Source organism: Mustela lutreola, chromosome 3, assembly GCF_030435805.1.
Source record: "Mustela lutreola isolate mMusLut2 chromosome 3, mMusLut2.pri, whole genome shotgun sequence".
Lineage (NCBI taxonomy): Eukaryota > Metazoa > Chordata > Mammalia > Carnivora > Mustelidae > Mustela > Mustela lutreola.
In genome coordinates, this window is record NC_081292.1 from 173,963,515 (window position 1) to 173,981,138 (window position 17,624).

Here is a 17,624-nt window from a genome sequence, read left to right on the forward strand (position 1 = left end):
GAAACTTCTTTCTTTTTTCTTCTCTTAAGAACACACTCATTAACAATGACTTTAACCAGACACTCTTCAAAGCTACAACATAAGCCTCTGTAAGTCCTTGCTCCTGGATTTCTAAATATTTGATATCATTCACTTTTCATGCAAAGAAATCTAGTCGAGGAATTCTTTAGAACTGTTTTCAGTGTGATAACTCTATTATGGAGGTGAATAGTAACAGTATTCACTGTATTTCGTTGAGCAGAGCTGAATAGTTAAATAGCAAGAAAGTTATGGTTCCAAGGTGACTTTTCACTAACAATATAGAAACATGATGGGGCTAGTCATTAAAAATTATGTTCACATCATGCATTGGGTTCTATTTGGAAACAGAAGGGAAAAGCAGGAAAGCTATTGAGTGATTACAGATTCTGTTTCAAAGATATAATTTCATACACACACACACACACACACACACATATACACATGCACCAAGACAATTAGAATAGGATTTGTCACCTATCACCAAGATAGGTTGATCCTATCAGCATGATGGAGTGATTTTGATCAAAAACAGATCCTTGGCTCCATGTATCTAAAATTAAATTAAATTTAAACCTTCAAGATTGTTTATTCAACTATATATGCTTATAAAAATATTTTTATTTTCCATTTAAATTAGCACTCAGCCAGATATTCATTGATCCTTGTGTAGATTTGTTCTATATTACCAATTCCCTTCCAAAAAGGTTATGTCACTTTGTACCCCAATCTACATGGCAGTGTCTGTTTCTTCATAGCCTAATATAATACAATGTGTGCCATACCTTTTATTTTTACCAGTCTGGTAAGTGAGAAAGACATCTCAGTGTAGTTTTAGTTAGCATTTCTCTAATTATGAGTAGATCTTTTAAGTCATAATCAGTCAGGTAAGACATATTATAGGGGTTTCATTCAGTTTTCCACAGAATATGTCAGTATTCTAGTTGATTATACCTTTTTAAGTTACACAGTGAATATTTCCATTGTACATTTAAACATTTTCAAAGGATATAATTTCTATCATATTTAGAACACTGTAATTTTATTTATTTTTATTTTTTTAAAATTTTATTTATTTATTTGAGAGAGGGAGAGAGTGAGAGCCAGCGAGAGAGTGAAAGCCAGCAAGAGAGAGAGAGAGATAGAGAGAGCATGAATGGGGGGGAGGGGTAGAGGGAAAGGGATGCTGAACAGGGAGCCCAACAGGACCCTGGGATCATAACCTGAGCCAAAGGCAGACACGTCACAGACTGAGCCATGCAGGTGCCCCTAAAATAGTGTGATTTTAAATAAAATTGGTATATGGCTCTTTAAATGTAGTCAATATAACCTATGTACCAAACTAGCATCTCTCTCTCTTTCTCTCTCTTTTTTTTTTTTTTCCTTTCAACTTGTGCTAGTACACTTGTATGCCAGGCACTATTTTTTTCCAGTTTCATTGAGAAATCATTGATGTACATCATCGTATAAGTTTAAGGCATATGACCTAATAGTTTGATTACCATGTATCATGAAATGAGTATCATAACAGGTATAGCGGCACTCATTTCCTCACAAAGATACAGTAAAAAGAAAAAAAAAAAGGAATTTTATCCTTGTGATGAGAACATAGAGGATTTACTCTCTTAACAGCCCCCTTGTATATCACACAGCAATGTTAACTATAGTCATCATGTTGTACCTTACATGGCTGACACTTATTTATCTGATATCTAGACGTTTGTGCTTTCTGACCACAATCTTTCAAATTACCCTTCCTCACACTCCTGCCTCTAATAACCACAAGTCTGATTTTTCTGTCTGTGAGTTGTTTATTTTTGTTGTTGTTTTTTGGGGGAGTGTTTGTTTGTTTTTAGATTCCTCATAGAAGTAAAATCCTACAGTATTCATCTTTCTCTGTCTGACTTATTTCACTTAGCATAATGCCTTCAAGCCCCATCTATGTTGTTGTAAGTGGTAAGACTTCCTCAGTTTTTAATGGCTGAATAGTATATATGTATATATCACAACTTATTTATCCATTCATCAATCAGTAGAAACTTAGGTTGTTTCTATGTCTTGGCTACTGGGTCTTGGTAATGATGTTTTGGATGTGACAACTAAAAGACAAGCAACAAAATAAAAAATAAGTAAGTGGGATTTCATCACACTAAAAAGCTTCTGCTCAGCAAAAGAAACCATCAAAATGCAATTGATGAAAAGGGAAGAAAATGTCAAACCATATATCATTTGCATAACCACATAAAGGGTTTATACTCCAAATATATAAGAACTCATATAACTCAATAGAAAAAACAAACAAACAACAACAAATACACAATTAAAAAAATGGACAAAGGTCTTGAATAGACATCTTCCCAAAGAAAATCTAAAAAGGCCAACAAGTATATGAAAAGATGCCCAGCATCACTAGTCTTTAGGGAAATGTAAGTTAAAACCACCCCATGCCTATTAAAATGTCCACAATCAAGAAGATAAGAGAGAACAAGTGGCATGGATGTGAAAAAAAGAAAAGGCTTGTGCACTGTTGGTGGATTTTAAGTTGTTACAGCCACAGTATGGAAAACAGAATGGGGGACCCCAAAAAATTAAAAATAGAGCTACCAGGGGGTGTCTGAGTGGCTCAGTTGGTTTAGTGTCCGACTCTTGATCTCAGGTAAGGTCTTGATCGCAGGGTCGTGAATTCAAGTCGGACACTGGGCTCCACACTGGGCATGAAGCCTACTGAAAAAGAAAAAAAAAAGAACTACCATGTAATCCAGCAATTCCACCTCTGGGAATATATATAAAAAAAAAAAATGAAAACACTAACTGGAAAAGATATCCATACCCCCATGCCCACAGGCATTACTTACAATAGCTCTTCTTTAACCATCATAAATTCTGCAGCAATACTTTTCCTACCTGGTCTCTTATAGTCCTCCTGTGCCCTCCAGCAGCACTTGCAACCCCACTGAATGTCATCCTAAAATAATATTATGGTCTGCTTGAAAGGCTATTGATCACCCTCTGAGATACACAGAGAATTGGATATTCAGATCAGAAATTTCATCCAGTACCAAACTTTGCTAATAATTTCAAGGAAACAATCAGCCCAAGCGAAACAAGTTGAGATCTGGAACCATCAATAAGTCTCTCTCAGTCCCTTCTTGCTGGAACATAGATGGTCTAGCACAGATAACACAGAAAATACCTAATATTGTATTAGTTATAGTACTTATATGGAGGAGAGCCCTTTCTTTTTTATTTTTTCTTAAGGATTTTACTTATTATTTGTCAGAGAGAGAGAGCACAAGCAGGGGAGGCAGCAGGCAGAGCAGGCAGGGAGCCCGATGTGGGACTTGATCCAAGGACCCTAGGATCATGACCCAAGCCTAAGGCAGATGCTTAACTGACTGAGCCACCCAGGCATCCCTGGAGGAGAGCACTTTAAACCTTGAGACATTTCCACTTTATACTTAGGTACAGTAGCTTAAGAGACGTTTTCCTGGAAGCCATGTGCTGTAACTGTACAGATTTCAGGTTGGTTTGCCACAAACAATTCTAGGCAAACAGGTACACCCTGCAAACAGCATTCCATAGATAAGGTCTTGCCTGCTAGCAAATGGCACAAGGTCTGTCATTAACAAGCTGACAAGGAGATTAAACCAGACCATTTCTTTCTCTTCTCAGGTCACTCTCCCTTTCCCCCATAAAGGGAGAGCGTGGATTTCAGAATGTTGTTTAATCGTTTATTTCCCACCCTGTCATATTTCTTCTGCAAGGAAAGTATGTAAATAACATAAATTTTTTAAAAAACCATTTTTTGATCATACGTCTTTAAATTTAAATATCCTCTGGTTTGAGTTAGCCATACAATTAATATGCATATGCATTGATCAGAACAGCATAAATGTGTTACAAATGTTGATAAGTCCTTATGAATAAAAGATAGCTTTATTAGAAAAACAACTCTTAATAAGATGGATGAGATAACTTTTTTAATTGATATTTTCATTGGGATATTTGATTCACATGCAGTTGTTAAGAAATAATCCAGAGAGTTCCCCAACACTCATGACCCACTTTTCTCCAAGGGAAACACTTTGCAAAACTGTCATGTAATACTGCAGTCACCCTCCACCCATCTCATTCAGCTTCTCCAAAATTTTCTCATGATGCGTGTATGTATTTAGTTCCTTGCATGAGTGTAGGCATGTTTCCAGTCCCACAGTGAAGATTCTAAACACGTTCCTAATAATAGTGAGTCCTCCCCTGTTGGTCTTCTTTAACCACACCCTTACTGCACTCCTAGCCCAGGCAGCCACCGATCTGTTCCCCATCTCGAAAGTGATACACAAACAGAATCTACAGTATGTCACTTTTCGGGATTGTTTATTTTCACCCAGCAGAATTCCTTGGAAATTCATCTGGGTCGTTGCAGGTGTCAAATGTTCACTCCATGGTAGAGCTGTGCCGCCATTTACTGAAGCACTTTCCTGTTGGAAGACACCTGGACTGATTCCATTTTTTGGCTATTGCCAGTAAAACTGGGAACATTCATGTAGAGGTTTTTGTCTGAACATAAGCGTTCATTTTTCTGGAACACATAGTAATTCCATGTTTTATTCACCTCAGTGTCCCTCTTGTTGCAAACCTTCACTGGCCTTTGATGCAGAGCTCTAAACCCGCAACCCAGAGATTGGTGTGTTTATTACCTCCAACCGAATGTTGTCTCAATATGATTCTTTGACTGTTCAATGCCTCCTCTGGTCCATTTCTAATGAATTGTGCACTAAGCAAAATGAATTGATAAAGTGCTTCAAGGACTAAAATTGGTGACATTTTTCACCTGCTGCTGTGCTTGTCCCTCGAATCCATTTGTCAGGATACTTCTCAAGCCGTGGGCTTCATATTGATTTATCGTTTAGAGAATCTTCTCACTGTGAACATTTTGGGGCCTGCAGAGCTCTGCTGAATGTCTGTCCCTTTCCAGGATCCTCCCCTGAATAGAAAGCAGAAGGGGAGATGGCAGACTTGTCATGAAATAAATTGCTCTCATCCCGCCAAGTGGAACAGTGGCAGGTTTGACCATCCTTGAGCCGGCTCAACAGAAGGGGCCCGATGAGAGGATGTATGTTTCAATGTGGTGTCACTTTTATTAAGTGACTTTGTCTTCAGGGGCACACTTCAGTGCCTCCCAGATAAATCGCTTCTGTCTTTGACAGTGACAATGGCAATATTTCCAACTTCACACATCTAAGAGACAATTGACAGGACAAATTGCGCATTGGAAATGCTTGATAAGCACAAGATGGGGCAGAGCATCTCAAATCACTCTATGTCTTTGGAACAAAGTTATAATAATATGAATCATTGAAACCAGTCTATCACTTAAACTCTTAATTGTGAGACAGAAGCTGTATTTAACAGTTGAAAAAATGTTCGTCTCTTTATTAGAGTGCAAAAATAGGACTTAATTATTTTTTGATATTGGATCTTAGTAAATTTGCTTTTTCCCCCTGTGATGTACATTTACATAATAAAAGGAATATATATCTCCCAGTAAAATTTCTATTAATATTTTTACAGGTTCTGTCAACATAACATGTGCAAGTATTTGGAAAGACTTATTAAACAGTAAGAAAAGTATTCTTAATATTTATGACCTTGGGAAAGTTACCGAAATAAATAAATATCACTAAACAAAGGAATATGCATAAATGTGCACCAGAGGATATGCACTTTGGAAAACCTCATTTGTACTGCCAGCCTTGTTGCTAAGAAGAAAATTAAGTCTGGGAGCCTTTTTGGGTCATTACCATCCTCTTTTGGGGTAACAAAAATGTGCTGTTTGAGACAGACTTACCTTCGGCCACCAGGCTCATCCTCTGCTTCTGGGTCAGCCCACTTAGCCTGGCCAAACAGATATAAGGCAAAGACTTCAAAGCATAGCCTTAAGGGAAATGGCAACAATTCCTCCTCATCCCTGTCTAGCCAAAGGACAGCTGGGTCTACTCCTGAAGATGTCTGCCAAAAAAAAGGCCCCAGAGTGGTACCCAGTATTCACTTCAGAGAAGAAAATCCTCGTTTTGATCCAGAATTTTCTGGGCTTCTTAGGGATGAACCACAGAAGTCTGAAGGGTGAGGAGTATAGGACCTTGGAGGGTAACCAGAAGGGATTCCCAGGTCTATGGAGAGCTGAGCCCTGGCCTCTCAGGTTGGTCTTTCGAGGCTCCCCCACCTTTGCTGAGTGCTCTGTAAAGCCCTGCTCACCATGCGTGTGGCTCCCAGAGCAATTTCCGCATCACATGCTGTCTGGCTTGTTGGTACACCACCCACAAGGGCAGGGTTGGAGCCAACACAGCACATGTTAGTATTTGCTCTTTGAAATTGTTCTTTGAAATAGGGATTGTTTGCTTTGTTAAACACCATTTCAAAATTCTTTAGGAATAGGATATCTGAATATTAAGTCTGCATTCTTGTCTCCTTCCTTCAATTATTGATGCTAGCTAGCATCATCATTTAAATCCCGGAGTTATGCAAACACACCTCAGGTTAAGGACAGTTTAACTGATTGCAAGTTCCTTTTTGAATGTTAAACAAAGCCTGGCAGAGTGTCTGTCACCCTTCCATGTTCCTGACCGGGTCTTAATGTGGACACTTGAAGAAGTGGCCAGAGAGAAGACGGATGACATAAGAATGAAAAGAAAAAAATTAAAAAAGGATCCAGATCCTATTCAGGAAGATTGGGGTAGAGGGAAAAACCTGGTCCTTGGGGTGGAAACACTATGTCGCACATCTTGTTTTGTTTTCAGGGACCAGCTGAGTGATGTAAGACAGGTTATCAGAATCACCATCTCTGCAACAAAGGGGTGGTGTTAGGCAGGTATGAACAGCCCCACTGAGCACTGAAGACAGAGAATGTGGATGATACACCTTTGAATCATCAGGAATTTATTGCAATATAATTATCCATTCTTTGGGGTTAAACACTGGGAACACTTATTTGGATCTCCAAAGTGAAGAAAGGAGAAATCTAAGAAAAGTAGAAGAGATGCTGAGTAGCCTAAAACAATGCATAATTTTACTCTAATAATTCAATAAAGGCAAGTCGGTTTGATGTATCTGGAACATCCTGAGAGGGAAGACATAGATGTCAAGGGAGGCTAGGAACCCCTTCTGTCTAGGGCAAGTGTCAAGTCACCAATGGCGATCTGATTGCTAGGCCATTTTGTTTGGGAGACAAAGTCCGCATTGGTCTTCTACCTTTGTATCTTCCTAGCTCCTACCTACCTTCCCTTCTCCCTGATGCTTCTCTCCTGCCTGACCTTCTACCACAGCCACGTTTCAGGAACCCAAACCATGGTGAACGTAAAAATAATGAGCCTTCATGGGACACAGCTTGATCCAAGGAACAAACTGTAAATGGGGATTTTTTTTTTTTTTTGTCCCCATTGTGCTATATGAAAGACCTTTTTGAACCTAAGAGAAGTTTTCCACATTTATTGAAAATGCTCACAGAGGCATGTGTGTATGCTTCTCACCAAGGCCAGCCTTGCCCTGTCATGCTGAGTCCGGTAACCTTTGCGGTGTACTGGGAATGTAAGACCCAAGAGGGCAGAGAGTGTATTGATTCTGTTCACTAATATACCTGCTCTCTATAGGTGCTCAATACATACTTATCAAATGAATGTGCCGTTAAGAAAATTCATTTTTAAAAAAATTTAATTTTTAAGCCCCAAGCTCAGTACTTTTTTTTTTTTTTTCTCAATGACTTCATAGGCTTCCTGCAAACAGCATTTATTCTTTAATACCTCCTTCATGGTTTACAACATGTAATACAGATTCAAGGTCATAATTAGCATTATGTCTGTCTTTGCATTGGGGATTGTTAGGTACTTGGGATGTGGATCCATCCGTTCTCTTCAGAATGTGTAGTGGTTGCTTGCTTCTCTGTGGCTAGCAAGGAAGGAGACAATTCAAGCTGGGATTATGAATCTCAATGTTCTCCACAAAGTGCAGCAGAAATTAATGTCAGAAGAGAAGAACCTGACTCTGCTTTTGGCTCAGGGTTGGCTCTTCTTTTTCTTATTTTCTGCCTTAGAAAGGCTATTAGAATTCCCAGTCAAGTATTCTCCTTCTTGAATTCATATTATGTTATTTTATGTCAGCTGAGGTCAGGAAGTCTCCTACAGACAATGAAAGAACACCAAGGATTTTTATATCGCAAGAAATGCATCTTGGCGAATCTTTGATCTGGATGTGCCATCCTGAAGAATCCTCACAGTAAGCTGAACCAAAGCTGGACTCCTGTGGTTGTGCAGTTGGGTTTGTCCAGCTTGGAAGGTCCAAGATCTCCAGGAAGCCAGGTGCTGGGATTCTTATGTGATCATCCACTCTGTCCATCTCTTTATTTTGGGGCTCCTGTCATTAGCCTTTCCATCCCACTGTCTGGTCTAGGATGAGACAGGTCAGGATCCTAAACAAGGGGTTTTCAGGCCAGAATGAAATATTGACTGGCCATCAAAAGGAAGAGACGGTGAGGCTCAGTTGGCCAGAAGGCTCCATGTCAGGCACGCAGAGTTTGTTTTGCCACAGATGAAGAAAGAATGGTGATTGATGAATGGAGAACTGGATGAGCTGTTGGAAAAGTCCTGGGTGGGAAGGAGAGCTTCTGAGGACACCAGTCTCTCCTGACTGGCACTGGAATGCGGCAGACGCTCTGGCAGGCCCCTCAGCTTCATGGCCTCTATGGATTTTCACACGCTGTGAATATTCTCCAATAATTTTTTCAGTCAGGATTGGGCAAAGCCCATTCACACATATTGCAACCGTCTGTGTCTGAGGCATCAGCGTATGCCATTGAATGACACATGGGGAAAAACTTTCATTTTTTTGCTCGGCTTGTTTATTTCTCTCTGAATGATTCATTCTTAATAAGTTTCTTGCCCAATGCCTGTTCCTGCAACCATAGAAAAGATGTTAGTGTTTACTGCTTATTTCCAACTGGTTGTTACTCCCCCGGAAGATTCTTTCTGTCCTCTTCTGAGTCCCTTTGTTCCTATACTCTGGGAGGCAACAACTTAAAAAAAATAATAATAAAAGGAAAAAGAAAAAGAAAGAAATCTGTCTATTATTTTGGGCATTTAGTGACTTGTTTAGTGACTCAAGGGTTCTCGTCAATTCTGTGGCTCTGGAAGATAGCAGCCCATAAGGATGAGGCTCAGAAGGGACGTATTCATCTAGAAAACATTCACCTCTTTCATAGATGGGCAGGAATAACAAGATTCTCCTTCACCAGACCTATGTTGGCAGCAGAACTTCCTGAAGCCTCCTTGCACATTGAGTCCTGTGTTTTTACTTCTAGGGAGGAGGTGCCCACAGAGGGGTGTGAAAGAAAGTCTCCCTGCCCTCAGGAGATTGTGGCAAGAAGCGATCTCTCTATGGAGAGAGTAAATCCCCACCACAGTGTTGACGTAGATGGCTACAAAGATAACACACTGTATTGGGAGAGTTTCTGTTTATTGACACACGTGGGTCCTGTGGCTTCATGTTGGTAGAGGAAATGGCTGAATGCACAGCATGATGAAACTTTGGAATTTTGAGACGGTTGATTTTTTTTTTTTAAGGTTTTACTTTAAGTTTTCCCTTGAGAAACAGAGCCATAGGTATATTTTTATTACACTATATATCAAAAATTAAAGAGAGAAATTAACATTTTTTTTTAAATTAAAGCCTGAAGAATAGTTGCTGTTGTTGTCTCCAGTGACTTAGAATCATGGGTTAATGACAGACTTTGGAGAACTTACAGGGGGGTTTGCAAATGCATAGGCAGGTAGTAGATAGTTGACTTATGAGGGGAAAGTGCACCAAGTGAGGATTCCAGAACACAGGCCATTATGGGTGATAACAGGGCTGATTTAAAGGGGTTATGTGGAGGGGAAACTGCTTGGAACATCATGTCATCATTTTACATTCTATTTTTAGGGAAACTCCATTTAGATAATTCTTTTTCCATGTCTCTCTAAGGAATGCCAACCTAGCATTGTTTTTTTGTATTTATGTTATCTCTTGGGATTTCTGACATGATCACCTCCACAAAGGCAACAAAACAGAGGTTCCATTGACTTCCTGAGGTTGACCCAGTGACATCAGATTAGATCCTTTAACTCATGTTTTATGTTGACTAGATCCTATAGGAACCAGAGAGTTCCATTACTGGGACTGCCTAGAAGGGCTTGGACAGGGTTAGCTCATTTAATTACAGAGAAGTCCCAGCTGAGAGTCTTACCAAGGCCCAAGGGAAGCAGATCCTGGTCCTATCAAGCAGCAGGACTGGAGCTGCTTATCTAGACAATCAGCCATTTTCTGGCATGTCAGGGGCATATTTGCTAATTCTGTGCTTCTACTAAGGGCTTGTCTGTCCAGTCTGTCCACTGCAGCCTCTGTAATCTCCATGGAAAATCCCAGTTGAGAGCAAACATAAATTGTGCAAGGCCCAGTGAACATTTGGTGTGCTTGGAGGCCGCTGTCAGTATCACAATGGAGAGGAGTCCTCCCCTTAACCACTTTTAGCTCTCCACCCTCTGCAGGCTGAGTAGTACTTTGCAAGATGAAGCTAATGGAATATTTAGGATTAGTATTGGTAGACCACGTTTATGCTTCTCTTTTCACAGAATACTCTTGGGAAGATGCCGAAAGTCTTCAGTTCTTGAGATGAAACAGTTTGTTTTCTTTGATTTTGTTTTAAGTAGACTATATTTTCTTGAGTTTTAGAAAACCTATACTTTATATAGATATTAAATATATTAATATTTATATTGTATTTATATATATATATATATAAATACAATGTATTTATATATATATATATAAATACATATACATATATATGTATATATATAAAATTTTGTTATTTGTGCTCCATTTCACCTGGGAATTTTAAGAGGTTTCTGAGTCTTACTTTCTGTAATTATACAATAAGGAATAAAGTTGTAAATCAAGGCTTAGGCCCCTCATGGCATGGGAGAGAGTGTCATTTACGAAAGCACCCCATGCAGGAATGCTGTCCACTCTTTGGGAGGACCTGCTGTATCTAGGGTGCTCATAGAAGTCCAAAATCTCTCTTATAGTCAAAAGATGGGGGAAATGAACAAGTGTCTAGTAAGTGGACTCCAATGGAAACAGCTCTTTTCTAATAGCAAAGTGGCTCAGGAATTCAACACATATTTTTGAGGGTGACTTTTCCATGCCGTTTTCCTCACGAATCATCAGAATGTTCCAGAAAGCCTAGCACCTTGCAGAACAGAGTGCATGTCCCAGTGCCAGTCCCTGACCTAGGGTTCTTACCTCTGAAAATGGGCTAATGGGAATCATTTTCCGTCCTGATTCATGAATCCACAGGTCTGTCAATGAAGCTGGTAGACACAAATAGCCTTTTGCCTAAAGTGTGGTGCAAATATTAGGTACTACTTTATTCAGCATCCTCGTGGCTTGATTCGGTGGTGATATATATATATAAATGACGATTTAGAACCTCATGCTCAATGTGCAGTGTGCCATCTAGGTAACCTTGGTGAAACTGGGCCACTGAATGAAGATTACTTTCTTAAGTTTAATACCCAGAGGTTACACCTATGTCTTCTGTTCTATCTCAGAGCTTTAAAATTGTTTTTATATATGTCTACATAGTAAAAGTAGCTTTTGTTATTATTTTAGTAAGCTCTTTGGGCTCCTCATCTCTGCCCCATCCTTCTATCAAGCACACTTCCAAAATAAAACTTCATTTCCTTAAAATCTTCAGTTTTCAAGTCATAAATATTTATGAAAGGAATACATTTTTCTGAGTTACACATATTTACTTCTATGAAATTGCTTTTGATTGGAGTGAATTTTCTACAACCTCTAATAAAGTTTTGAAGCTCATCCCTTAATTATATCATGTTAGAAGGCATTGGCTAGATAACTTTTTAATTTTAAAAAGTGTGTGTGTGTGTGTGTGAGAGAGAGAGAGAGAGAGAGAGAGAGCTTAGAGCAAATTGAAGGACATTTCCTCCCTTTGAAGGCTGTTTCTGTCAAATATAAACATGGTTATTTCTAGTTTCAGTGGATAGTAAGAAAGAATGCACTTTTACTTCAAGCACTGAGGTTAGTTTCCCCATTTTCTTTTGAATTTCTTGAGGTAAAGATGTCCTAGAAAAGAATGAGCTACTGCTACATGGTCCCTCTTGCAAGAACCTTGAAAACATTATGCTCAATAAAAGAAGCCAGATACAAAGGGTTGCGTATTATACAAAAATCCAGAATAATAAATCCATACAGACAGAAAGCAGATTAGAGGTTGACAGGGGCTGGTGGGAGGGGACGATAGAGAGTGACAGCTTCATGGGGATGACATCACCCTTGGGCACAGTGAAAACATTTTGGGACTGGACAGAGCTGACAGTTGTACAACATTTTGACTACTAAATACCACTGAATCACACACTTTAAGATGGTTAATTTTATGGGATGTGAATTTCACCTCTATAAAAATGTAATAAAGCTGTTAAAAAAGGAGTAAAAGGTATCATAAAGTACCATATACAGAAAGCACATTTGCAGGAAATATAGAAGACAAGACCTCTTTATTGCACATTTACTCCAACGTGGAGAGAACAGGAGCCATCCAGCCTATGGCTCTCCTTGTGGATGTGAGGCACTTGCTTGTCTGTCTGTGTCATTCTCCCCTTCCGTCTCCCACCACGTGTTGTCAGTCCCACTTCTGTAATGTCGTCCCATCAGGCTCCATCTGTCTTTTCTCGTCACCTCCATGAACTCCACTCCCGGTCTGGGTCCTCTTGCCTCTTGGCTGTGCTGTCTGAGCATTCTGCTACTGCCCAGACTTTCCCATCTGTTCTTCCTGGCAAGTCTTCCAAGTTCACAACCTTGCTCAGATCCGGGCACTTCTGGGACTGTAGACCTTCTATGGCCTTCCCTCCAGAGCAGGGATGTCCTTACTCCCTAGGCTGCGTGTAGGGCCTTCTGCCTGCTTTCATCCAGTGACATCTTACATCCTGTCTCTTCTCCAGGGCTGCCCTCTGTCCCCACCTCCTATCTGGTCAGGCCTAAGTGGCCTGTTGCCCAAGTTGTGTGGAAGAGAGCTTTTCCCACTGCAATCCCTTTCCCTCCTGTTCCCTCCTCTTGCTACCTTCACGTGCTTCTCCTACCTGGCTTTTGAGACCCCATATCTTGAAATCTAGTGACTCTCTACCCTGAGGCCTTCCATCAGCAGGATGCCATTTCTCCCTCCTCTGAATCCTTAGGGTCCTTTGCCTGTATCCTTCACGGTAGAGGGTTAATGCATGGCCCAGAACCACCCACCTTGTGAACTGTGGAACTAGGATGTAAATCTCGACTTTGTTTGCTTCAAAGACTGTGCTGTGAGCAAATACCAACGACCTCCTTCCTATTGATTTTGGACCTCTCCATCTTCCCCCTCCCTGTTCTTCATCTCCCCTGGCTCTTTGCCGATGTGTAGAATAGGTTCCCAGTAAGTATTCCTAGAATGTACAGCACTGTGCCTCTTTATAAATAAGTTATTTTTTAAAGGGAATGTCTAATTAACTCTTGTTTAAGAGGTAAACAAAGCATGAAAAAAATGCAATAGTACTTAACTTCTGTGTTCTGTATCTTTGTGTGTGTGACCTTTATAGCCCCGCGAAACACAGACATTGATTGCAATCGTTGTTCCCAAATCTCCTTCCTCATCATTTCCGTGGACTTTTTTTTTTCTGATCTCATCTTCCTCTAATTGACAGTATTTACATCTGTGTCACTGATTTTGAACCTAATTATATACTATCTTATGTTATTTCTTAAATGATTTCTTCAGTTTTACACATTTCCATAATGCCGGTTTTCCAATGGTGGCAGTTCCATGAATTTTGATGAATGAAAAAAAAAAAGAAATGAAAATCCTTCTTAGTAGGATAATAAACAAGTGTTTTAAAAGACACTATCTGAGGGATGCCTGGGTGGCTCAGTGGGTTAAACCTCTGCCTTCAGCTTAGGTCATGATGGGGAAAGGGTGCTGGGATTGAGCCCTGCCCAGGGCTCGCTCTCAGCAGAATGTCTGCTTCCCCGTCTCGTTCTACCCCTCCCCCTTGCTCATGCACATAGGCCTGTACTCTGTCTCTCAAATAAATAAATAAAATCTTAAAAAAAAGATACTATTTGAGTCACTTGGAATTCTTTGCCTTTGTTTTCATACTGCCCGTCTAGCTAGCCAGAATTCCAGTGTTGACCCATCTATCGATCTTTCTTTTATTATCACTATAACCAGATGCTCATCAGTTTAAAGCTTATTTAGGCTGAAAAACAACTGAGTATTGCCATATTAAAAAAATTACCTTGCTTATAGTGGGGGGTGAGGTAGGGATAACAGTCATGTTTTAATCCACAATGTTTTTGTGTCCTTGGCATTTGCTAGAAGCAAAAGCTTAGGTGAAATCAAACACTGTGAGAGAATTGTAAAGTGATAAGTAGACAAGTTTAATGAAAAAATTTTTTTCAGATGCGGCATCCTTTTGACTTCCTCCTGTCATTAAATTCTGTATGTGTTTGGTTGAAAGGAAACTTCAAATGGCTTTATGATTTTAAAGAAATGCCAAATTATGTAAAAAGATCATATTGTTGCTATAATTTGAATTTTAAAAGGGGGTAGGAGATGAGAGGGAGAATGGCTCTCTAGAAATTAGGTTTTTAAAAAATCCAACGCTACTTAAGGCATTTCAATACCACAGTGAGGGAGAAAAGGTAGAAATTCTGATGACAACTTTGTTTGTTTGGGAGCTGGAACGATGTCTCTCTACCTGCCCAGAGTGACAGTGTGACCGAGAGCATCTAAGTGAACAACTAGAATGAAGAGCCTAATGTTGACCTTTCCTTTTTTCTTCCTCTTCGTCTCTCTGCAGGTTACCTATCTGGGTAAAGTCCCCACCACAGGCATGCAGTTTCTGTCAGGCTGCACAGAAAAGCCCGTCATCGAGCTCTGGAAGAAGCACACGCTAGCCCGAGAAGATGTCTTTCCAGCCAATGCCCTTCTGGAAATCCGACCATTCCAAGTGTGGCTTCATCACCTCGACCACAAAGGTGAAGCCACAGTCCACATGGATACCTTCCAGGTGGCACGCATTGCCTACTGCACTGCCGATCACAACGTGAGCCCCAACATCTTCGCCTGGGTTTATAGGGAGATCAATGATGACCTGTCCTACCAGATGGACTGCCACGCTGTAGAGTGTGAGAGCAAGCTCGAGGCCAAGAAGCTGGCCCATGCCATGATGGAGGCCTTCAAGAAGACTTTCCACAGTATGAAGAGCGACGGTCGGATCCATAGGAACAGCTCATCGGAAGAAGTTTCCCAGGAATTGGAATCCGATGATGGCTGAATGGACTTAGGATGCTTCAGCAAGGCAGCATTGGTCAAGGAATTCAAGATGATAGATGAATAAGCAATGATTCAAATTTGGGAAGAAAAGACTGCCAAACTGTTGGCCGACCAAGCTTTTTAAATTCAGAAGAGCAATTCTAAATCTAAAGAAATGTATTATTAAAGTAATTACGTTACATTGAAATCTGCTGCTGCTGTGACTGTGAGGAGGGTGGGTGTGCGGACGGGGAGGAAAGTTCTAGACTCTCTTCTTTCCCCACCCCCCTCATTTCCCCATGCCTCCCTGTAGGAGACCCCATGCCAGTTATCATCACTCTCAGGCAAATCCACTGCGGCTGTTATTTGATGGACCATTCCAATCTGCCTTATGATATCCAACAAGAACGTTAGATGCACCTGTAGGATCCCTAGTCATGGGGAGAGGGTGGGTGGGTGGGTGGGGGGCGCAGGTGCAGGTGAGAGGCCGCAGAGCTAAAGGAACACCTCAGGCATATCCTGAGAGCCCCTCTCCCTGGCATGTTTCAGATTCTCTCCTAAGTAAGCAAACCAGCACAGCCTTTATTGAGCTTTACAACTAACAAGCTGATAGTTGGCAGTTAATTCACAGTTAAAGATAATGCTTTTATTTACGTAAATATATCAAGTAGTACCCTCCTATTGTATTCACTTCATCTATTTTCTTAGAATACTTGCGACTACTAATAGCTGCTTTCCTCATCCCTCCTCATCCACCCTCTTTCTCTTTCCAACCCAGCGAATGTCCCTAAGGGATGGATTCTCAGCATACACTGCAGGACACAAAAAGGGAAGAAAAGAACCAAGCAGGGGAAATAAACAAAGTAGGAGTTTCAAACAACCACCACAATCACAGAAACCTTGGAAAAAGGGAATGAGTTATCAGCAAGCGAGCAAACTCCTCGTAGGCTATCCTTTGATCAGTTCTGATTTATGGTTACTTATTTAGTTGATGGTACTGTCTGATGAATCCTTCCGGCAAGCTTCAGATCTGATTGGGCATCACAAAGGAAGGCTTGCCTCAATCACTCAACATTGTACTCAAATAGGGAATGTGCTATATACACTTGGTTTGTCTAGAGAAACTGTGTCCCAAAGGGAAATCTGACCCCATTATCTTACAATTGGTGATATCTTAGGGGCGGAGTTGCCGGTTTACCCACTGTTTCTAATGAGAAATATCGCTAAGAGAGTCTGAGATGGCTCAGTTTCACAGATCTTTAATATCATCAACACAGAGTCAACACTGAATGAAACTGAAAGTGTTGGTTCAAATGCATACATTTAAGGCTAGGAGCAGATGGCTAGTTTTCCAGGTAATTCTGCTCCTTGACTGAAGTCTGTTTTTAATCCTGGTAATGTTAGGGGCACTGGGACACCTTACAGAAGCCTTAAATAAGAGCTCATCAAATCCAGAGAGTAATGGTGTCAGCGTTTTGGTCTGTGTATCTGTGTGTTCCTGTATGCATTTGTGTGTGTGTACGTGTGCCCCCGTGTGTGGGTCCAGTGTTAAGGCATGTAGAATGAGCATGGAGTTATATTGAGAAGAACTCGCCTCTTGGATATTGCTTGCTGCTCTACAACACATGTAAACTATTCTTTAGCATAAATGCATTCATTCTTTAATAAAAATATGTTTGCATTAATAAAGCTGAGGACTTTCATACTTTATATGTCTTTCCTTTTTTAAGTAATGAAAACCCAAAGGACGGAATAGATCAGGTTGAGTAAAGAGGGAATTCTTTCTGAAAAACATTCCTGCTGGGTCATAAATAAACCACTCCTTGATTGCATTTAAATAAATCTTGTTGTATTTTCCAATGCTCATTTTATATTTAATTCACTGAGATGGTATCGTGTCAACCATTGAAATATTTTTTTGGTGTGATGGACTTATTTCTGAGGAGAGTCTTCCTGAACGTTTTGCAAATGATCACAATTTATAAACTCTTGTGTTCCATCTTGGAAGAACCTGTGCCAAAATCCTGGAAGGTAAACATGGAGTGATTCCCTCTGATAGCACTGGTTAAAAATGTTTCCTGCAGACCATGATTTCTCAGAACGACCCCATTAATCTAGCAAGGCGGGGGCCATGGAGCACGTGCATCTTGAGCAGTGCCCTTCATGGACTCAGTAACCAACACAAAGCCTCCTGAAGTGAAAATATGAGAGCCTA

At 40.4% G+C, this 17,624-nt stretch overlaps 1 protein-coding gene across 1 annotated transcript in view; it reads left to right on the forward strand.

The window, feature by feature from the left end:
• Positions 1-17,119, forward strand: part of PID1 (phosphotyrosine interaction domain containing 1) — a 231,426-nt gene extending 214,307 nt beyond the window's left edge. The window contains exon 3 of the mRNA XM_059167804.1: positions 14,955-17,119. Within this exon, the coding sequence (XP_059023787.1) occupies positions 14,955-15,431 (477 nt within the window). The 3' untranslated portion in view covers positions 15,432-17,119. The remainder of the gene's footprint in view (positions 1-14,954) is intronic.
• Positions 17,120-17,624: the final 505 nt, after the last annotated feature.